Raw genomic sequence first — 23,313 nt, forward strand, 5'->3', positions numbered from 1 at the left:
TTTTTTCTCCTATGGAGTAATAAGAATAATAATTGGGGTTTTTTTTTTTTTGCTTCTGAAACCTTCTCCGCCCAAAGCGCCTTGGGATATCTACTCGCCAAGTAAACAGCAAAGTTGGAACAAAGCAGCCTTGTTATAAATACACCCTGAAGCTTTCCAATTGGGAATGCGATGGAGAAGGGGGCGACTTGATGTGTGGCTGTTTTGTCGCTATTTAAAAAAACAAAAAAAACTGCGTCTCGGCTTTGTGATGAATCTGTTTCTAAGCTAGGAGGAGAGGTCTCTTCATGTCAGTGATGTTAATTTGGCTGCTGCTGCTGCTTCTGTTTTGGCTTCTGCCTCAGGTAACCAGCATGGGCTCCAAGAGCAAGTGTCTGTTGACCAGGCCTTTCAGACACCAGGAAGACTATTACAAGCCAGGAGACCTGATTGTGGGGGGAAATCTACCCCTCACCAGCGCCATCGACTTGATGAAGTCCTTCGACATTCCTCCCCAAGACCAGGAATACTGCCCTGACCAGTAAGTGTCCTCAGGAAACAGATAGGTAGCCGTGTTGGTCTGCCATAGTCAAAACAAAATAAAAAAATTCCTTCCAGTAGCACCTTAAAGACCAACTAAGTTAGTTCTAGGTATGAGCTTTCGTGTGCATGCACACTTCTTCAGATACACTGAAACAGAAGTCACCAGACCCTTCTATATAGTGAGAAGGTGGGGAGGGGTATTACTCAGAAGGGTGGTGGGATTGGGTGATTGGCAGATAGCTGTGATGAGCCTGTTGACGACTCTTAACGACTGCAATAGGTCTTACAGGAAAAAGCAAGGGGTGAGAAGGTGAAAAAATGGCTTTGTCATGTATAATGAGATAAGAATCCAATGTCTTTGTTCAGACCAGGTCTCTCCATGGTTTTAAGTTTGGTAATAAGTTGCAATTCAGCAGCTTCTCTTTCCAGTCTATTTCTGAAATTCCTTTGTAATAGAACAGCTACTTTGAGATCTTGTATAGAATGTCCTGGGAGATTGAAGTGTTCTCCTACTGGTTTCTCTGTCTTGTGATTGTCCTCAGGAAAGTTCTGGGTTGCCCTGGCTTCAGTGATCTGCATCAAGGGGGATGCTGACATCTGGAATTCCCTGGTTCAGATTTTGGTTTTTTTGTTTCCCCCCCTGAATTATCTGAAATTACAACTTTTTTTTAATTATATTTTTTCTTCATTTTCAAATACAAATTTATACAACCAAATCTCATTTTATCACGTTTTCCATTTTTGACTTCCCTCAGTTTCTCTGCCAATCTTCCGTTTAATTTATATTGTAAGCGCATTTCTAAACTTAATATTGCCTTTAAAACTGTCCTCCCCCCTCTTGTTCCCTTTTTTTACAATATTCCTCAGTTCTTCACAGAGCCTCTTGGAAACCTGCAAGCGTTATCTGTTCATCACATAAACTTTTCAAATAATCTGTAAACCTTCCCCAGTCCCCGATAAATTTATAATCTCGCTGATATCGAATCTTCCCTGTTAATTTGTCCAATTCTGCATAGTCAGTCAGTTTCAATCTCTATTCTTCCACTGCCCTGGTTCAGATTTTGAACCTGTTCCGCTCATAATGGTTTACTTTAGCCCATGTTTTCTTTTAATCATAATTTTTTAAAAAATTGATTTTCATACCATTTTCAAATAATTTCACCTGCCACTCCATTTTAGTTGGTATTTCCTCTCCTTCCCACCATTTAGCTATTAACATACATACATAAATACCTTTCTGGAATCCTTTGGAACATCTGCAGCTACGATGCCTAAGAGAAAGGCTTCGGTTTTTGATAAAAGTTAATTTGGACTTTTTTTTTTAGCTCGTTATAAATTATTTCCCGAAACCTTTTTCATCTTATTACATTTCTACCACATGTGGTGCATTGTTCCCTCAAATCTTTTTATTATTATTATTAAATGTTTTATTTAGGCATACTTACAAACAAACAAACAAAATAATAAGATACAGACACTTAACCACAAAATCAACCGAAAAAGTAAGAACAAAAGGAACATAAAATACCACACCCATGTGACTTCCCTCCACCAGTTCTTGTCATCTTTAAATCATTTAAATTTAAGTTGCATATCATTTATCACTGTAATTACTTCTTTTATGATACTATTATAATATAACATCAGGTCATCGTTACAAGCTTAGTCTTAGATTTAGTTCTCTCTGATTCTTTACATCAACAAAGAGCTGGTTTTATACATTTTCGCCAGCTTGCTAGGTGTAATATAAATATAATGTAAAACATCTTCATGTAGTTTTCTTTTAAAGCGTAGCAATCCATAAACGTCAGGTCCTTTCTCCAAAGTCTTTCCCAAGACGCCATCTGTATGTTATAACCAAAATCTCTGGTCCTTGGCTGCTTTCCAATCTATCACTGATTGTCCAGACCCCAAGGAAAGAGGGTGGAGGAAGACCAGATAGGGAATTACAGGCTAAGGTTGTGGGGATTTGATGGAGGAGTCGGGGAGAGATGCTCAGGGCTTGCTGTTGTTTTGTCAGATCAGAATAAAGTATAAACAGAGCTATTTCCTCCCTTTGGGCTCCATCACAAGCCCTGATACAAAGGTAAAGGGACCCCTGACCATTAGGTCCAGTCGTGGCCGACTCTGGGGCTGCAGCGCTCATCTTGCTTTATTGGCCGAGGGAGCCGGTGTACGGCTTCCAGGTCATGTGGCCAGCAGGACTAAGCTGCTTCTGGCGAACCAGAGCAGCGCACGGAAACGCCGTTTACCTTCCCGCTGGAGTGGTACCTATTTATCTACTTGCACTTGGACGTGCTTTCGAACTGCTAGGTTGGCAGGAACAGGGACCGAGCAATGGGAGCTCACACCGTCGCGGGGATTCGAACAGCCGGCCTTCTGATCGGCAAGTCCTAGGCTCTGTGGTTTAACCCACAGCGCCACCCACGTCCCACTCTGATACAAAAGAGATATCCAAATCCATACTGTTAAAAATGTTGGGTGCCTCCCCCCCCCCCTCTGCCAAGCAGTGGCAAGAGCCCATGGGGTCCCAGGCACTCAACCAGGGTCTGTGGTCCTTTGGAGAATTGAGACATGGCGGAGACTGTCGTAGCTTTAAGGAATATGTTTTATTCACCTATTTTTTATATTTCCATCTGGTGGCTGTTTCAGGTAGGGCATTGTTGAATGTTTCTGAAGGGAGGAACTTGATTCTACCCCTCAATTAATGGGCTGTTTGGGGTTTGGAAGGCGCTGTCACTGCGAGAAGAGGGATGAGATTTATTGTCATCTACTCATCATCCGAGGGACGCGGGTGGCGCTGTTGATTAAACCACAGAGCCTAGGACTTGCTGATCGGAAGGTCGGCGGTTCGAATCCCCGCAATGACGGGGTGAGCTCCTGTTGCTTGGTCCCTGCTCCTGCCAACCTAGCAGTTCGAAAGCACATCAAAGTGCAAGTAGATAAATAGGTACCACTCCAGCGGGAAGGTAAACGCCGTTTCCGTGCTCTGCTCTGGTTCGCCAGAAGCGGCTTAGTCCTGCTGGCCACATGATCCAGAAGTTGTACGCCGGCTCCCTCAGCCAATAAAGCGAGATGAGCGCTGCAACCCCAGAGTCGGTCACGACTGGACCTAATGGTCAGGGGTCCTTTTACTCATCATCCATTATGTTGGGATGTGCATGGACACACACACCTCCACTGCCCCCAATTGCAGGGATATGCCGGTGCCCAAGAACTACCAGCACATCCTGGCCCTGGTGTTTGCCATCGACGAACTCAACGAGGATCCGGCGCTTCTTCCCAACATCACGCTGGGCTTCCGTATATACGATTACAAAGAGGACGTGAGAAGAATCTTTCAGGACAGCCTGTCTCAGCTCTCCACACGGGGGAAATTGGTGCCTAATTACAAGTGTGATTGGCAGGACAAGCTGGTGTCCGTCATTGGGAGTCTCGACATCAAAACGTCAAGGCAGATGGCATCCGTCTTGGGGACCTACAAAATCCCACAGGTAAAGAGATTACCGGTAATCTGGGCTAGATGGAAGTGATCTGGAGAGATCTCCGTGGCATTGCTGCAATGTATAATAATAACAGTAACAACAACAATAATATAATTTGTACCACACCCATCTTTATTATATTATTATTAATAATAATAATAAAGTGATAAAACATCAAACATTAAAAACTTCCCTAAACAGGGCTGCCTTCAGATGTCTTCTAAAAGTCATATACAGTGGTACCTCAGGTTACAGATGCTTCAGGTTACAGACTCCGCTAACCCAGAAATAGTACCTCGGGTTAAGAACTTTGCTTCAGGATGAGAACAGAAATCGTGCTCCGGCAGTGCGGCGGCAGCAGGAGGCCCCATTAGCTAAAGTGGGGCTTCAGGTTAAGAACAGGAATGAATTAAGTACGTAACCAGAGGTACCACTGCAGTTGTTTACTTCCTTGACATCTGATGGGAGGGTGTTCCACAGGGCGGGCGCCACCACCGTGAAGGCCCTCTGCCTGGTTCCCTGTAACCTCACTTCACGCAGGCATGGAACTGCCAGAAAGCCTTCAGAGCTGGACCTCAGTGTCCAGGCTGGATGATGGGGGTGGAGACGCTCCTTCAGGTTTACAGGGCCAAGGCTGTTTAGGGCTTTCAAGGTCAGCACCAACACTTTGAATGATGCTCAGAATATGCTTTCGTTGGAGTTTGTAAACCTGATGGCAGGAGTTTCCTGCAGCCAATCAGAAGCTGCGCTTTCGAACATTTTGGAAGTTGAACGGACTTCAAGAACAGATTTCGTTCGACTTCTGCGGTACGACTGTATTCCCAAGGCTCAAGAAAACGTAACCCCTCACTTTGTCAGCCCACATAAATGCTTAGTATAAATCAATGATCTGTACATACAAGCCATCTCTCCTGCTATTTTTCACATACAAACAAATGACTGGTTTTAACAAACACGAACTCCTCTCCACTAAGCGTTCCATTCCTGCCCAAAACACACAGTGCGTGTGTGTGTGTGTGATAAAAGGTAAAGGTAAAGCGACCCCTGACCAATAGGTCCAGTCGTGACCGACTCTGGGGTTGCAGCGCTCATCTTGCTTTATTGGCCGAGGGAGCCGGCGTACAGCATCTGGGTCATGTGGCCAGCATGACGAAGCCGCTTCTGCTGAACCAGAGCAGCGCACGGAAACGCCGTTTACCTTCCCGCCGGAGTGGTACCTATCTATCTACTTGCACTTTGACGTGCTTTTGAACTGCTAGGTTGGCAGGAGCAGGGACCGAGCAATGGGAGCTCACCCCGTCATTGCGGGGATTCGAACCGCCAACCTTCTGATCGGCAAGTCCTAGGCTCTGTGGTTTAACCTACAGCGCCACCCGCGTCAAGCACACTTTTAAAATAAAGCTCTTCTTTCCTTCAGCTCGGTTATGGTTTGTTGAACCCTGTTTCGGGAGGAAAAAACGCCTTCCCTTCTTTCTACCGGATTGACCCTAATGAAGCCTCACAGTACGTAGGCTTAATCAAGCTGCTCCTCCATTTCCACTGGAATTGGATCGGGGTCTTTGCTCCAGATGATGAGAGGGGCCAGAATTTCATCCGGACCCTGCGGCCCATGCTTGCGGAAAACGACATCTGCGTTGAGTTTTTTAAAACGATTCCTCGGGATGATTTGATGCGCGATGCCATTTACTTTAAGAACGGCCCACCTGTTTATCGCTGGGAAGCCGAAGTGGCGATTGTCTTCGGGGACAACGTTCTCATCGAGCAAATAACAGGCCGCTTCTACGCTCACAAGAAAGAGACTTACGAGTCGAATTGGAACGTTTGGACAATTTGGATCCTGACTTCCCACTGGGAGTTTTCTGCGATGGGAGTTCCCTTCCACTGGCGGTCTCTAAGGTTATTGAGCGGTGCGCTGTCCTTCAGAGCACACGCAGGAGATGTGCCGGGCTTTGGAGATTTCCTCGGGTCCTTGGATCCAAAGCAGCCCCGGGGGGACATATTCCTTCGCGACTGGTGGGAAGGTGCTTTTTACTGCGAGTTCGTCATAACGGACCGGTTTCCTCCAGAGGAGCTGAAAAACTGTACAGGGGAGGAGAAGGTGGAGGACTTGCCCGTGATCTTGTTCGAAAGGAGAATGACAGGCCGCAGCTACGGGGTCTATAATGCTGCCTATTCTGTAGCACATGCGTTACACTTTTGGCACTCGACGGGGTCAAAACGGAACGCACTTTGGGGTGGCAAGAAGCTTCTGGATCTCCAGCCATGGCAGGTAACAGAATCTCTCTGACTTCAGTGCCGGATTTATGCATAAGTGGGTGGCCCTGTGGGTTAAACCACAGAGCCTAGGACTTGCCGATCAGAAGGTCGGCGGTTCGAATCCCTGCAAGGACGGGGTGAGCTCCCGTTGCTCGGTCCCTGCTCCTGCCAACCTAGCAGTTCAAAAGCACGTCAAAGCGCAAGTAGATAAATAGGAACCACTCCAGCAGGAAGGTAAACGGCATTTCCGTGCGCTGCTCTGGTTTGCCAGAAGTGGCTTAGTCCTGCTGGCCACATGACCCGGAAGCTGTACGCCGGCTCCCTCAGCCACTAAAGCGAGATGAGCGCCACAACCCCAGAATCGGCCAGAACTGGACCTAATGGTCAGGGGTCCCTTTACATTTAAACAAGCTACAGCTTAGAGCCCCACTCTCTTGGGGCCCCCCACAAAATTTAAAGGGGGGGGGAACTGGATGTACATTTCCAAAATATAAGATAAAAAACAAATAAAATAAAACTTACACACAGCAACAGTGTTTTGTGTTGTGTAGGCTCCCGTGATGTAAGTAAGGGGTCAGCAAACCTTTTTCAGCAGGGGGCCGGTCCAGTGTCCCTCAGACCTTGTGGGGGTCCGGACTATATTTTGAAAAGAAATAATGAACGAATTCCTATGCCCCACAAATAACCCAGAGATGCGTTTTAAATAAAAGCACGCATTCTACTCGTGTAAAAACACCAGGCAGGTCCCTCAAATAACCCAGAGATGCATTTTAAATAAATGCACACATTCTGCTCATGTAAAAGCATGCTGATTCCCAGACCATCCGTGGGCCAGATTGAGAAGGCGATTGGGCCGGATCCGGCCTCCGGGCCTTAGGTTGCCTACCCATGGTGTAGGCAATATTGAGTTTGATGGGCCCAAGGCTTATTTGGTATGGGGCAGCTCCTTACGCTTCAGGTCCCTTGCATCCGGAATCAGCCCACTCATTATCTTAGCATGTCTGCCATTTCAGATCCACGCAACTTTAAGGAGCATCCGCTTTAACAACAGCGCTGGAGATGAAATATCTCTTATCGAAGACAGTGAGAGATCGCTTGACTGGGATATCCTGAACTGGATTTTTTTCCCGAACGGGTCTTCAGCGAAAGTGAAAGTTGGAAGAGTGGCTCTTGCGGCGCCCCCAGGCCAAGACTTCACCATTAACTCAGATGCAATTGTGTGGGGTGCCGAGGTGGGTAGCAGGCAAATATTCTTGGGGTCATGGAGAAACAGAGAATCCCTAAGCTCAACCCCTTTGGAAATGGAAGACTGGGGCATATAAAAAGCTTCATCAATAATTTGGTCCTGGATAAATTAACATTTTAACTGAGCCTCTATCTTTTCGATAAGAGTATTTCTCCCCCCCCCCCCTGTGTCGATGAACCATTTTCATCACAAGGGAAACTTCTTTTGAGTGCTTCTACAACCTCTTCGGGCGTGGGTGGTGCTGTGGGTTAAACCACAGAGCCTAGGGCTTTCCGATCAGAAGGTCAGCGGTTCAAATCCCCGCAACGGGGTGAGCTCCTGTTGCTCAGTCCCAGCTCCTGCCCGCCTAGCAATTCGAAAGCACGTCAAAGTACAAGTAGATAAATAGGTACCACTCTGGCAGGAAGGTAAACGGCGTTTCTGTGCGCTGCTCTGGTTCGCCAGAAGCGGCTTAGTCCTGCTGGCCACATGACCCGGAAGCTGTACGGCGGCTCCCTTGGCCAATAAAGCTAGATGAGCGCCGCAACCCCAGAGTCGGCCACGACTGGACCTAATGGTCAGGGGTCCCTTTACCTTTACAACCTCTTCAGTATTCTTCTTTGGTGATCCTTCTTAGCTGAGTAAGATTTTCTTCCGTGAACACGGTTTTAACAGTGAGTCCGTAAGTGACGTGGAGGCCAATTCTGGATCCACAGTGCAGACATAGGTTCCTGGGCAGGAGCTGATCCCGGTGAGGGTTTGCAAAACATGCCTTCCTCTTAGCACGTTTGTCCCTTTTGTTCTGAGTTCAAGCGTCTTCCAAGCCCATGACACCTTTGGTAAAGGCTGTTCTCTGATTGGAGCACTCTCAGCCCAGTGTTTCCCAGTTTTTGGTGCTTATACTACATTTTTTTTACATTTGCCCCAAGAGAGTCTTTGAACCTCTTTTGTTGACTGTCGGCATTATGCTTCCCATTTTTAAGTTCAGAATAGAGTAGTTTGCTTTGGGAGGGACACGGGTGGCGCTGTGGGTTAAACCACAGAGCCTAGGACTTGCCGATCAGGTTGGCGGTTCGAATCCCCGAGACGACGGGGTGAGCTCCCGTTGCTCGGTCCCTGCTCCTGCCAACCTAGCAGTTCGAAAGCACGTCAAAGTACAAGTAGATAAATAGGTACCACTCCAGCGGGAAGGTAAACGGCATTTCCGTGCGCTGCTCTGGTTCGCCAGAAGCCAAAAGCGGCTTAGTCATGCTGGCCACATGACCCAGAAGCTGTACGCCGGCTGCCTCGGCCAATAAAACGAGATGAGCGCCGCAACCCCAGAGTCGGTCACGACTGGACCTAATGGTCAGGGGTCCCTTTACCCTTTACCATACTAGTTTGCATCCACACAGCACAGCCAGTCCAACGAAGCTGATTTGTGTTAGACAAATATTGATGCTGTTGTAGAAGGTTAAGAGAGGAAATACAGTATAATGCAGGAAAACCAATCAACTGTCCCTTTTATCCCTTTTAGACAAACCGTTTTGCCAGATGTGTGGAGAGGTGCCCTCCAGGGCACAGCATAAAAGTGAAAGAGGGGGAGCCTGTTTGCTGCTATGGATGTGTCCGCTGTCCAGAGGGGACCTTCTCTAACCAGACAGGTAGCTCATCCCCCCCCATTTTTTTTTTTTAAAGATTTTCTTTTTTTACAGAAGCATGTGTAATGTCTCTCGTATTTTTTCCATGTAACATTTTTACAAATCAGTTTCATTTGTTGAGACATTGGGGAGGTAAGGGGGGGGTAAGATGGGGGGGGGGGTCGGGTGGCCATGTTTCTATTTTGCTTAATGGATTGGCTGCCGCTTTGTCAAATGGGCGGGTTATCTGCAGATGTGACAAGGGCTGCTTTGGGTTGGCTGCCGCTTTGTCAATTTGGCTTCTGTCACTTGCGATTGTTAGCGTTTGTCAGTAGGGTGAGTGATTTTTGGTTCGTCATTCCCTCCCCCCCCCCAAAAAAAAGCTCAACAACTCAGTGCCACCTCTCCCCCCCCAAAATAGGGGGCGTCTTACACATGGGGCATTTTATAGACGGAAAGTACAGTAAATAAACTCATGATGATGAAACAGATTATATGCAGGGAAACAAATCACAGCAACAGCTCAAGCTTATGCACCATCACAAAACAGAACACAACTGTAACGAAAAGTCACAGTAATATCCATATAGGGGAAACAAACACACAGTGGCGTAGCGTGGGGGGTGCAGGGGGTGCCAGCCGCACTGGGCGCAACATTGGGGGGGGGCGCGCTCGCACTCGCAGCTCTCTGCCCCTACCTGGCTCACTCACTCTCTCTCACTGCAGTGCTGGCTGTGCGAATCCGATCCGAGCTGCTGGGTCGCCGCCCACTGTGGAGGGGGAGGGTGCCAGGCGTGCGTTGCGGTGCGGAGCGGAGAGAGAGCGAGGGAGGGACTATCTGGGGGAGGGACAGTGCAGCGGCCGCCCAGCGCAGCGCTGAGCGTGGGAGAGAACCACACCCAACCAGCCCAGGCAGCAGCAAGAAGAAGCTGGCAGCGGCGGCAGGTTAGGGGTTAGGGGCGCAAATTACTTGCCTTGCCCCGGGTGCTGACAACCCAACGCTACGCCGCTGCAAACACATCATGTAAATAAACACTAAAACAATGCCCAACAATAAAATACAAAACTGCTTTTCCAGTTTTCAAAGCTTGGTATTTCATTTTTCATTTTTAAAAAGAACCCACAGTGTATAAAAATCATAAAATCACCAAATGAGAAACAAGGATGATTGATACCAGCCCAGAAATTTGGTTCAGGTCTGAAAAGACTTGATTTTTTTTTTAATGCAGTGGAAAATTGTACTTTTGGCCCCACATAACGAGGTGGAAGAAGGATCCCTCAATCTCTCTGTGACCTGAACTGGTCAAAACAATGATTTATTTTGTCATGCCTGAGATACAGTGGTACCTCTGGTTAAGTACTTAATTCGTTCCGGAGGTCTGTTCTTAACCTGCAACTGTTCTTAACCTGAAGCACCACTTTAGCTAATGAGGCCTCCTGCTGCCGCCACATGATTTCTGTTCTCATCCTGAAGCAAAGTTCTTAACCCGAGGTACTATTTCTGGGTTAGCGGAGTCTGTAACCTGAAGCGTATGTAACCTGAGGTACCACTGTACTTAAAATGGTGGCTTGTTTGTTCCAGATGCAGTTCAGTGCGTCCAATGCCCAGACGATCAGCACCCAAATGAGAAACGAAACCAGTGCGTTTCCAAGAAAATCAACTTCCTTTCCTATCATGAGATCCTGGGCTTTGTTTTGGTTTTCCTTGCCTTTTTCTTCTCCCTGCTCACCTCTTTAGTCTTGGCAACCTTCATTAAACACCGAGACACACCCATTGTCAGAGCCAACAACCGGGACCTCACCTACATCCTTCTCGTCTCCCTTCTGCTCTGCTTCCTCTGCTCCTTCCTCTTCATCGGCCGACCCGGAAAGGTCACCTGTCTTCTCCGACAAACGGCTTTCGGCGTCATCTTCTCTGCTGCCGTTTCTTCCATCTTGGCCAAAACCGCCACCGTGGTCCTGGCCTTCATGGCCACCAAGCCAGGAAACACGGCGAGGAAACTGCTAGACAGACAACTGACCAACTGCATCGTCCTGACCAGCCCCATGATCCAAGTTGTTATCTGCGCGGTGTGGCTAGGAACCTCCCCTCCGTTTCCAAACTTGGACTTTCATTCCCTGGTTGGAGAGATTGTAGTGGAATGCAACGAAGGCTCTGTCGCCATGTTTTATTCTGTCCTAGGTTACATGGCCTTCCTGGCCCTCATCAGCTTCACGGTGGCTTTCCTAGCTAGGAAGTTGCCCGACAGCTTTAACGAAGCCAAGTTTATCACCTTCAGCATGCTGGTCTTTTGCAGTGTCTGGGTCTCCTTTGTGCCAACATACCTGAGCACCAAGGGGAAGTTCATGGTGGCTGTGGAGATTTTCTCCATCTTGGCCTCCGGGGCTGGTCTCCTGGGCTGCATCTTTCTCCCCAAATGTTACATTATTATCCTGAGGCCCCATCTCAACAGCAGAGATAATCTAATTAGGAAAAGTCTGTCCAGTTGATATTAGAGCACAATATACAGGGGGGACAGGTTTTAGAGCCCATTCCAGTCGGGTCTGAGACACTCTGAGCTTTCATTCCACAGTATGTGCTGTGCAACGTATATCTGTATCTTGCTTCTCCAGCAAGTTCGATTTTGTGTACGCTTTCCTCCATTTATATTTGTCATGGTCCTGTCAGGTAAAGGTAAAGGGACCCCTGACCATTAGGTCCAGTCATGACCGACTCTGGGGTTGTGGCGCTCATCTCGCTCATCTCGCTTTATTGGCTCCCGTTGCTCGGTCTCAGCTCCTGCCCACCTAGCAGTTCGAAAGCATGTCAAAGTGCAAGTAGATGAATAGATACCACTCCAGCGGGAAGGTAAACAGCGTTTCCATGTGCTGCTCTGGTTCGCCAGAAGCGGCTTAGTCCTGATGGCCCCATGACCCGGAAGCTGTACGCCGGCTCCCTCGGCCAATAAAGCGAGATGAGCACCACAACCCCAGAGTCGGCCACGACTGGACCTAATGGTCAGGGGTCCCTTTACCTTTACCTTTACCTTTACCTTTACCCAGGGTGGCAGTTTATATTAGTAATAGTAGCAGGTGTCGTCTATAAACTGTGTTTGTATTTTTTTTTGGGGGGGGTTGCAGGGGTAGGGTGAGGGGGGCTGCTGGGGCATTGACCCTGGGCACATTTTTTGGTGTAAGTTCGCAAAACAATGAAGAAGAGATGGGGTGGGGTGGGGTTGCAAATAGGGTGGAGGAATGCAGTCCCCTTCGGCACCCCACTTGTCACTGCCCCCCCCCCCGGATTATGAGGAACCAGTTCTTTGGCTGATTGGTATCTGGTGCCCTTTTAAATGTGTTGTGGAAGGAGGGGATTACTTGCTTGTTTTTGTTCCTATTATTATTATTATTATGCAAGTTGTGATTTTTTATATTGCAATTTTATGTTGTCAACCGCCCCTGAGATCTACAGGTATTCACGAAATGCAAATTTAATTAACAATACTGTTGATACTAACAAGCATTAATGAGTGCTCTTTGGGTTCCGTCAGTCAACCAGTTACAAATCCACCTAACAGTTACCTCGTCCAGCTCACATTTTACCAGCTTCATTCTCCTTCCAATTCTTTGCTTCGCCAGAAGCCTCTCAAGGTTCTGCCAGCCTCTTTCCGTCACCCAGGAAGGAAAGAGCCTCAAAATCACGAAAAGGAAAGACCCGATAAGTGGAACGGGCTCAGCAATTCGTGGGAAATGAACAAAGCAAGACGACAGAAGTTGGCTGACGATTTGTCCCGGGTGCTTTAGTTGAGTTTCCTGAATTGCGGGGGTTGGGCCAGATGACCCCTGGGGTCCCTTCTACAGTGGTGCCCCGCAAGACGAACGCCTCGCAAGACGGAAAACCCGCTAGACGAAAGGGTTTTCCGTTTTGGAGGCGTTTCGCAAAACGAATTTCCCTATGGGCTTGCTTCGCAAGACGAAATGTCTTGCGAGTTTTTCCGACTCCCCCCTCCCCCTTTTTCTAAGCCGCTAAGCCGCTTATCTGCTTATCTGCTAAGCTGATAAGCCGCTAAAAGCCGCTAATAGCGCTAATCTGCTAAGCCGTCAATGGGCTTGCTTCGCAAGACGAAAAAACCGCCAGACGAAGAGAATCGCGGAACGGATTATTTTCGTCTTGCGAGGCACCACTGTAATTCTATGGACTCCTCCCAGCATTTCATTTTATTATTGCAACGCAACACACCTGAACAACGGCACTTGTGATATTCGACACACACACGCCCCTGGGCGTTTTCATGACATTTTCGGAGAGCCAAGGGAAAAACGTACAAGATTAATGCTCAGCCATTTTGCTTTACTGGATAATATACGTTTGAGAGAATGCAACAGAACAAGGAGCTGATTCCAGTTTTCACCCTCCCTCCCAACTTCTTTTCCTCTCTCCGTTTGGCCGTCCTGCCCCCTTAGGCATATAACCAACCACAGTGGACTTGGCACAGATCCACTGAAATCATACAGTACTGTGCATAGAGATCTCAAGCATTATATTGCTTTAGACAGCCATACTGGCTTCTTCCCATAAGAATATTGGGAGCTGTAGCTTGCTAAGTGTGCTGAGAGTTGTTACGAGGCCCATATTCCACCCCCCCCATAGAACTACGCTTCCCAGAATTCCTGGAGAGATGGGTCGACTGTTCAACATCTCTGGGAATTGCAGCAAATCACACAAATGCACTTGCGAATTGAAGACCCCATGGACCCACTTGCTTCAATAGGTTGCGGGTGGGTGGGATTGCAGAACGAAAGGCGTACAGGTTATTAAGCATGCAGAAGGTTTTTTTTTTTTTTTATAGAGCGAAGGGTGCTGCCGCCTATTGCTTCTTCTCTTCAGGATTCCATGGTTTTCTTGATCCAGGGAAGGAAATGGGCGATGCGAGTGTAGACTCCAGGAGGGTACGAGTTACCAAACGAGACGATTCCTTGTACCACGCCTTTGCACACCATGGGGCCTCCGGAATCACCCTGGGGGGGGGGAGAAAAGCAAATGTTGTGTATTGAGTCAAAGGATTTTATATCTGTATTATTATTGTCTGTATTGGCATTAGGGTAAAGTAACTGCCTTTTGGTTCCAGAGGGTACAGCTACTATTGGTTCATTTAAGCTGCTGTATTTGGATCCTCTGTCTTATTGGTTTCCTCCAAAAGGCAGGACTGTGATTGCCTGATATGGTTCCCTCCAAAATGTATCCCTTCTAGCTAGTTCCCTGTCCCTATAAATGTAGCTCTCCCCTCCTCAGGTCTCAGTCTTGTTGCTTTAATAAAGAAGTGTCACTAGAGAACTGTCTCCAGCATATTATGTCAAGAGAGCTGAAATCACAAACCCCACGTCACAACAACTGGCGACGAAGGTGGGATCCGGAATGCTGAGGAGCGGTTAAACGCAGCCCTGCCTCAGAGTCCGGATTGTAGCTAAGAACAAGACCCACTGGGCAGCTGAGAAGACGACCCTGCCCACAGGACAATGGAGAGTCCAAGGGTATTGGAGCTCTTCCAGCCATCAGAGCCCCACACGTGGGAAGACTACGTCGAACAAACTCCACGTCACAACAGCAAACATCCTCACTGCTACAAGCTCCTCAAACAGCACCATTCAATTGCAAAGATCTGGGCCTCTGGCTCCAATTAGAATCAGTGCATCTGAGAGTTAGAGGGAGGTTCTCCAGTCCAGCTCATTGTGGACCCTCCAAGCGTCTCTATTTTCCAGGGACGTCCCTGATTTAGAGATGCCATTCTGGTTTCTGATTTGATCCCTGAATGCCCCACTTTTCCTTAGGACGCACCTGAAGGAGCGTCTCCACCCTCATCGTTCAGCCCAGACACTGAGGTCCAGCTCCGAGGGCCTTCTGGCCGTTCCCTCCCTGCGAGAAGCGAGGTTGCAGGGAACCAGGCAGAGGGCCTTCTTGGTAGTGGCGCCTGCCATGTGGAACGCCCTCCCATCAGATGTCAAGGAGAGAAAGAACTATCTGACTTTAAGAAGACATCTGAAGGCAGCCCTGTTCAGGGAATTTTTTTTGATGTGTGATCTTTTATCGTGTTTTTAATATTCTGTTGGGAGCCACTCAGATTGAATGGGGAAACCCAGCCAGATGAATGGGTATAAATAAATTATTATTATTATTATTTACATTGGAAAAATATTGGAGGGTATGGAGTTGTTATTGGACCCCCAAGCCACCTGAAGGCAATCCTGTATAGGACAAGGGTTCTTTAAAACCCAGTATACCTGAAGGAGCGTCTCCACCCCCATTGTTCTGCCCAGACACTGAGGTCCAGCACCGATGGCCTTCTGGCGGTTCCCTCCCTGCAAGAAGTGAAGTTACAGGGAACCAGGCAGAGGGCCTTCTCGGTGGTGGCACCCGCCCTGTGGAACGCCCTCCCGTCAGATGTCAAGGAAATAAACAACTATCTGACTTTAAGAAGACATCTGAAGGCAGCCCCTGTTTAGGGAAGTTTTTGATGTGTGATCTTTTATCGTGTTTTTAATATTCTGTCGGGAGCCAACCAGAGTGGCTGGGCAAACCCAGCCAGATGGGTTTATTAATAAATATTACCATATTTTTCACTCTATAAGACGCCCCAGACCACAAGATGCACCTACTTTTTGGAGGAGGAAAACAAGAAAAAAAATATTCTGAATCTCAGAAGCCAGAACAGCAAGAGGGATCGCTGCACAGTGAAAGCAGCAATCCCTCTTGCTGTTCTGGCTTCTGGGATAGCTGCGCAGCCTGCATTCGCTCCATAAGGTGCACACACATTTCCCCTTACTTTTCAGAAGGGGAAAAAGTGAGTCTTATAGAGCAAAAAATACGGTAAGTTGTTTTTGCTGTTGCTGCTGTTGCTGTTGTTACTATTATGTTACTGGTCTGACTCCCAAGGGTGGTTCAGAACTTTCCCATGGTTCTTGAGCATTGGCTGAAGGGAACTGGAGTCCAAACGGAGGGTGTGGGGGCCACAGATTCCTCCATCCCTGACCTCCCCCTCACCTGGCTTGTATCCCGAAGCTCATTGTGGCTGCCGGCACAGATCATCGCATCGTTGAGCTGCGGGTAGACCTTCATGCACCTCCTACGGCTGTAGATGGTGACATTGGTCTCAAACAGCTTCTCCGTGTCCTGGTTGTCGTCAATCAGGCCCCACCCTGCCAGGCTGCAGGGTGTCCCCTCGGGGAGGTCGCTGCTAGATTTGGGCAGGGGAATCATCTGGACGTATTTGTTCAGAGTAGCCTTGTGGACCAGCTGCAGGAAGGAATCGAGAGATGCCAGGAGGGTTATCCAACCTCCCTTTGTCAGACTTCACCTGGAGTACTGTGTCCAGTTCTGGGCACCACAGTTCAAGAAGGACACTGACAAACTGGAACGTGTCCAGAGGAGGGCAACCAAAATGGTCAAAGGCCTGGAAACGATGCCTTATGAGGAACGGCTAAGGGAGCTGGGCATGTTTAGCCTGGAGAAGAGGAGGTTAAGGGGTGATATGATAGCCATGTTCAAATATATAAAAGGATGTCACATAGAGGAGGGAGAAAGGTTGTTTTCTGCTGCTCCAGAGAAGCGGACACGGAGCAATGGCTCCAAACTACAAGAAAGAAGATTCCACCTAAACATTAGGAAGAACTTCCTGACAGTAAGAGCTGTTTGACAGTGGAATTTGCTGCCAAGGAGTGTGGTGGAGTCTCCTTCTTTGGAGGTCTTTAAGCAGAGGCTTGACAACCATATGTCAGGAGTGCTCTGATGGTGTTTCCTGCTTGGCAGGGGGTTGGACTCAATGGCCCTTGTGGTCTTTTCCAACTCTATGATTCTATGATTCTATGATTCTATCTGAAATCACTAAAATGTCCAGGAAAATCCGAATGGATGGTCAATCCACGTCAGTAATGTCGATTCCTTTTCTTTTTGAGATTTTGCAAAATCTCAACAACGTTGCCAAAAAACAACTTTTGTGTCTGAAATATGGCAGCCCTAACATAAATGTAAAGAGTGTGGTCTGAGGACAGTGCCAAGGACCAAAGCCTGAATGGCCACATTTGAACCCCGGGCTCAATGCACAACACTCCAGATACAGATCTCCACTGCTTCTGCCACCTGTAAGCTTCTGAACTTGTATTTCTTAAAGGGAGAGGAAAAGGAGGGAAGTCCCTTTAATACGTCACTTCCCCAATTTTGAAGTTGAAGCATCTTGGTGAAACTTCTGAAGGAATGGGTTTCTGTGCAGTCCGTCTGAAACGGGACCCAAAATCCACATTTTTCCTCCTCCAAGGGAGCATTTCTAAAATGCATTAACTTGAGCTCTTGAGTCAATGTATAAACAGAAAGCCAGCTGTATAAACAAGTGCTCAAAGCCCTCTCCTTTATCAGTCCGTGACGGCAATGGATGGCCTTGCCAGTTCCGTGGAGCAGGGATGGCACATCTGGGTCTTATCTTTTTTTTTAATTTTATTTAAATAAAATTTTTATTAATTTCCAATTTTTAACAAAACTAAAACAACATAAAAACAAACACAAAAAATCATAATTTCTTTACCTTATTTCCATAAACCTCTTTTCTCGGACTTCCCCATACCTTCCCCTTTTTGCATCCTTTATTTTAACCATTGTTCAACAACCCTTTTTAGCCAATTAAATATAAATTCATTCTCCTTTTCAATTTCGCCTTAAACTAAACACAATTTACCGCTGCAATTCTACGTCTTCCTCTCCCTCAGCATTTTAGCACTCCTCAATTTTATAGTAACTCTTAAGATATATTTTAAACTTCTTCCAATCTTCTTCTTCTTTAAAAAGGCTCTTTTGCAGTAAAGGGGGGCGCAAAAAATGCCCACCGAGTCTCCTTGTTCACAGGCTTCCGCGCCTGTGATTTTAGGGGTCCCCGCTTCGCCGTAGCGGTCAGACCCGAACTCGTGGAGCAGCTCCTTCTCCGGAGATCGGAGAACGAGCGGCCATTAGCGCTGGCGCCGACCGGAAGTCATCTGGGTCTTATCTTACGTCCTGACCACAAAAAGACGCACAGACCTTGTCAGGTCTGACAAGAGACCCAGGAATGGCGCCAGGAGTCCTCTTAGAGTTGGTGACCTCCTGCCCCAAGATAAGAGTATAGGAAGAGGAACACCCTTTTATGGTTAAGAGTACCAAAGCAGGAACATCTGTGATGTCAACCTGCGTGTATAAGCTGACGTGGTTGGATTCCTGGGGAAGGGGGGAGAGGGTGCCTGGAGGATATATATACTGCATGAAATTTCTCATTTCTTTGGACTTGCTGTGGACCGACCACGCAAGTGCCTTCTGCTATCTGGAGAGCAGAATAAACTCTTTCTCTGAATCAACCTCGGTGTCATTTGACTTCCTTCTTCCCGTCCGGGAGCAACGCAGATCCCACCAGTCGGTAAAGTCTAAGAAGGCTACACTCCCACTTTAGTTGCCCACACCATGGTGCTAGTCCCTGGTGAGGGTCAGTTCTCCCACAAGCCATAGTGAATCTGCTACACCAGGCAGCGGCATTTGAGCACCGTGTTGTATTCATTATACTGCACAGGTAGGGGGGATAGTAAGGTAAAGGGACCCCTGACCATTAGGTCCAGTCTTCACCGACTCTGGGGTTGCGGCGCTCATCTCGCTTTATTGACCGAGGGAGCCGGCGTACAGCTTCCAGGTCATGTGGCCAACAGGACTAAGCCGCTTCTGGCAAACCAGAGCAGCGCACAGAAACACTGTTTACCTTCCCGCCGGAGTGGTATCTATTTATCTACTTGCACTTTGACGTGCTTTTGAACTGCTAGGTTGGCAGGAGCAGGGACCGAGCAATGCGAGCTCACCCCGTCACGGGGAATCGAACTGCCGACCTTCTGATCAGCAAGTCCTAGGCTCTGTGGTTTAACCCACAGCGCCCCCCGCGTCCCTAGGGGGGATAGGAAGAGTTTTTTAACCCCTTTCTCCTTGATTCCCTGCCTTTTTTTGTTTAATTGTTATTTTATTTATGAATTTCAGATTTATCCACCAAGGCCCCTGGCTTTGAGGGTGCTGAGAAAGGGAGAGGGATCCTGGAGCAACTTACCTTGAGCAGAAGGATATCGTTTGAAATTGTTACACGATCATATTCCGGGTGCATGTGGTACGACTCAACGCCAATCACCTGTTGAGTGTTCTCAATGGCAGAGCGGTCGTGTGCCCCCAAAACCACGGTCATCTCGCTGGAAAACAAGGGCACCAATGTGCATTGGCAAAGGTTAGTGAACCGTGAATCTACCCTCAGCTATCGTTCTCTCCTGGTGACAGGCAGGATGGGGGAATCTGTCCATTTCCCCAGTCTTAAATTCAGTTCTTCAGATTTCTGCACCAGTTTGCCTAATAGGTTGGTAATGAACTAAGAAGGCATCTCTGCTGCTTTGTCCCGGAGGTGTTTAACTTTAGGTCACGTGGGAAAGATATTCAGCTGCAAATCTCCATTTGGAGGGAGTTGGTCTTTGTTCTCAAGCACCGTGGAAGAAAGCATGTGCCCTAATGTTTTCTCTCCACGAGACAACAGCTTTGGCTGGAATGGAGCCTGTGAGAGCTGCAGTTCTGCTTGCAAAGAGCAGGTGGTTGCAGCAGTGGGGAGAAGGGAGAGAGAGGGAGAGACTTCACCTTGCAAAGCTCATTCGCTTCCGCATTTTTCACTTCCCCAGCTGGCTACAAAGGCATTGCCAGCACCTGTACAAAAGACCAGCTTCCGCCCGTTAGCTTGGACCCTGGCAACCACTAGGGAATAGTGAGACATACCTCATGCAGTGTGCAGCTGTCATTACCCACTGGGGGTCCACCAGGAACCCACCGCAGCCGTAGCCCTCGCCCATTTTGAGGGCTGCCATGTAGGGTCTGGAGTGGGGTACTGCTTCCTGGCCTCCGACGATCTGGCTCCGCAAATGTGCTGCAAAAATAAAAATAAAAATCACGAGGTTGAATCCTGACAAGACATAAGTACTGTTTTGGGGGGACAGGGGACAGGGGGCGGGCAGGTGTGGGGGATTCCTTGGTCCTGAATGGGGTAACTGTGCCCTTTAAGGACCAGGTGCGCAGCCTGGGGGTCATTCTTGACTCACAACTGTCCATGGAGGCGCAGGTTAATTCTGTGTCCAAAGCAGCTGTCTACCAGCTCCACATGGTACGCAGGATGAGACCCTCCCTGCCTGCAGACTGTCTGGCCAGAGTGGTGCATGCTCTGGTTATCTCCCGCTTGGACTACTGCAATGCGCTCTACGTGGGGCTACCTTTGAAGGTGACCCGGAAACTGCAATTAATCCAGAATGCAGCAGCTAGACTGGTGACTGGGAGTGGCTGCCAGGACCATATAACACCGGTCCTGAGAGATCTGCATTGGCTCCCAGTACATTTCCAAGCACAATTCAAAGTGTTGGTGCTGACCTTGAAAGCCCTAAATGGCCCAGTATCCCTGAAGGAGCATCTCCACCCCCATCGTTCTGCCTGGACACTGAGATCCAGCGCCGAGGGCCTTCTGGCGGTTCCCTCATTGCCAGAAGTGAGGTTACAGGGAACCAGGCAGAGGGCCTTCTCAGTACTGGCGCCCACCCTGTGGAATGCCCTCCCTTCAGATGTGAAAGCAATAAACCATCTGAAGGCAGCCCTGTTCAGGGAAGTTTTTAATATTTGACGCTGTACTGTTTTTAGCACTTGATTGGGAACTGCCCAGAGTGGCTGAGGAAACTCAGCCAGATGGGCGGGGTATAAATATTAAATTATTATTATTATTATTATTATTATTATTATTATTAGCGGAGGTCAGCGTCTGTCTGTTGCCTGTTGCTAGTTTTAAGGGCATCACCCAGGTCGGCAGGAGGATCTGGTATACTGTTCCTTGAAATGGAAGCTCCATTTTTCCCATTATAGACAAGCTGTTGAGTAGAACATGATAATATGAGATGAAACTGCTGGATCAGGCTCCCTGGCCCATCTAGTGCCTTGTTGTTTAGCCGTTTAGTCGTGTCCGACTCTTCGTGACCCCATGGACCACAGCACGCCAGGCACTTCTGTCCTCTAGTGCCTAACAGAGTCTAATTCTCTTTTAAAGCCACTCAAGTTGTTGTTATTGTTGTTGTTGTACTTATTTATACATACATACCCCACCCATCTGGCTGGGTTTCCCCAGCCACTCTGGGTGGCATCCAACAAAAGATTAAAAATACAATTAAAACATCAGTCATTAAAAACTTCCCTAAACACTGGCTCCCTCAGCCAGATGAGCGCTGCAACCCCAGAGTCGGTCACGACTGGACCTAATGGTCAGGGGTCCCTTTACCTCTACCTCTCTTTCACACAGCTGGTGCCGTTCTGGCGATATAAAAATGAACGGCACTCGCACCCTGAACATCTCAAAGGGAAGGAATTGAGACTGGCTTAGCCTGAAAGGGAGCAGCAGAAAACAGCTCATCAAAGGCGGTCCTTTGTTTTTTGTTGAACTCACCTGTTTGGGCCCATGACAAGAACAGGAGTAGAAGTAGGAGAGGCCGACCGAATCTCAACATCTTGACGTTCTGCTACGTTCAAGCTACAGAATTGCCTGGCACTTAACTGTCCAGCCCCTCAAACTCACAGCTTTTATTAGTGTTGGACTACACCTCCGCCAGGAAGCAACGGAGACGTGAAAATCTGATAGTGGCAGTCCCAAGCAAGCTTAAGCAAGCTAAAACGGCAATCAGATAGCGAGGTGGTTGGAGGATGGGTGGCGGCTAACAGATTGAGATTGAATCCTGACAAGACAGAAGTAATGTTTCTGGGGGACAGTGGGTGGGCAGGTGTGGAGGACTCCCTGGTCCTGAATGGGACCAGGTGCTCAGCCTAGGAGTCATTTTGGACTCACAGCTGTCCATGAAGGCGCAGGTCAGTTCTGTGTCCAGGGCAGCCGTCTACCAGCTCCATCTGGTACGCAGGATGAGACCCTCCCTGCCCGCAGACTGTCTGGCCAGAGTGGTCCATGCTCTGGTTATCTCCTGCTTGGACTCCTGCAATGCGCTCTGCATTGGGCTACCTTTGAAGGTGACTTGGAAATGACAACTAATCCAGAATGTGGCTACCAGACTGGTGACTGGGAGCAGCTGCCGTGACCATATAACACCGGTCCTGAAAGGCCTACATTAGCTCCCAGTACGTTTCCAAGCACAATTCAAAGTGTTGGTACTGACCTTTCAAGCCCTAAACGGCCTCAGCCCAGTATATCTGAAGGAGCACCTCCACCCCCATCTCCCAGCCTGGAAACTGAGGTCCAGCTCCAAGGGCCTTCTGGCAGTTCCCTCACTGTGAGGTTGCAGCGAACCAGGCAGAGGGCCTTCTCGGTGGTGGCGCCCACCCTGTGGAACACCCTCCCATCAGATGTCAAGGAAATAAAAAACTACCTGACTTTTAGAAGACATCTGAAGGCAGCCCTGTTTTTAATGTTTGATGTTTTATCATATTTTTTAATATTCTGTTGGAAACAGCCCAGAGTGGCTGGGGAAACCCACCCAGATGGGAGGGGTATAAATAATAAATGTATCATCATCATCATCACCATATGATTGGATCCTGCTGGGGTTCAGGAAGCTGCCATGCAGCGTGCCCAAACTGTGAAATGCCCAACTAAGGATCATGAAGAGGTGTGCATGCACGCGAAAACTTATACTCAGAACAAACTTCTTTGTTGTTGTTGTTTAGTTGTTTAGTCGTGTCTGACTCTTCGTGACCCCCTGGACCAGAGCACGCCAGGCACTCCTGTCTTCCACTGCCTCCCACAGTTTGGTCAAACTCATGCTTCAAGAACACTGTCCCACCATCTCGTCCTCCGTCGTCCCCTTCTCCTTGCACCCTCCATCTTTCCCAGCATCAGGGTCTTTTCCAGGGAGTTTTCTCTTCATATGAGGTGGCCAAAGTCTTGGAGCCTCAGCTTCAGGATCTGTCCTTCCAGTGAGCACTCAGGGCTGATTTCCTTCAGAATGGAGAGGTTTGATCTTCTTGCAGTCCATGGGACTCTCAAGAGTCTCCTCCAGCACCAGAATTCAAAAGCATCCATTCTTCGGCGATCAGCCTTCTTTATGGTCCAGCTTTCACTTCCATACATCACTACTGGGAAAACCAGAGCTTTTACTATACGGAACAAACTTAGTTGGTCTCTAAGGTGCTACTGGACAGTTTTTTAATTTATATATATTGATTGTG

At 48.2% G+C, this 23,313-nt stretch overlaps 2 protein-coding genes across 7 annotated transcripts in view; one reads left to right on the top strand and one right to left on the bottom strand.

The window, feature by feature from the left end:
• Positions 1 to 11,623, top strand: part of LOC307206976 (vomeronasal type-2 receptor 26-like) — a gene marked incomplete at its 5' end in the record, with an annotated part of 60,162 nt that extends 48,539 nt beyond the window's left edge. For 3 of the 5 annotated variants that reach the window (XM_079960537.1, XM_079960534.1, XM_079960535.1), the window contains 5 exons: positions 3,719 to 4,016; positions 5,425 to 6,276; positions 7,277 to 7,495; positions 9,005 to 9,131; positions 10,690 to 11,623. In XM_079960537.1, coding sequence (XP_079816663.1) covers positions 3,723 to 4,016; positions 5,425 to 6,276; positions 7,277 to 7,495; positions 9,005 to 9,131; positions 10,690 to 11,597 — 2,400 coding nt within the window. In that variant the 3' untranslated portion in view covers positions 11,598 to 11,623. Of the gene's footprint in view, positions 1 to 69; positions 521 to 3,718; positions 4,017 to 5,424; positions 6,277 to 7,276; positions 7,496 to 9,004; positions 9,132 to 10,689 lie in introns of those variants that run through there. The other 2 variants (XM_079960533.1, XM_079960536.1) reach the window with 2 other exon arrangements.
• Positions 11,624 to 13,413: 1,790 nt separating this feature from the next.
• Positions 13,414 to 21,751, bottom strand: LOC307207178 (mast cell protease 1A-like). 2 transcript variants are annotated; one of them, XR_013834578.1, is made up of 6 exons: positions 21,587 to 21,751; positions 19,888 to 20,035; positions 19,184 to 19,319; positions 16,123 to 16,374; positions 13,724 to 14,102; positions 13,414 to 13,684 (listed from the first exon to the last, which is right to left on the bottom strand). XR_013834578.1 is itself a non-coding variant. In XM_079960950.1 (5 exons), the coding sequence occupies exons 1-5, from the start codon at positions 21,645 to 21,647 to the stop codon at positions 13,968 to 13,970; spliced, it is 732 nt and encodes a 243-aa protein (XP_079817076.1). In that variant the 5' UTR covers positions 21,648 to 21,751; the 3' UTR covers positions 13,414 to 13,967. The 2 variants fall into 2 exon arrangements, 1 of the variants encoding a protein (XP_079817076.1); XM_079960950.1 differs by having other exon boundaries at positions 13,414 to 14,102.
• Positions 21,752 to 23,313: the final 1,562 nt, after the last annotated feature.

Source organism: Podarcis cretensis (assembly GCF_951804945.1).
Source record: "Podarcis cretensis genome assembly, chromosome: 18".
Classification (NCBI taxonomy): domain Eukaryota; kingdom Metazoa; phylum Chordata; class Lepidosauria; order Squamata; family Lacertidae; genus Podarcis; species Podarcis cretensis.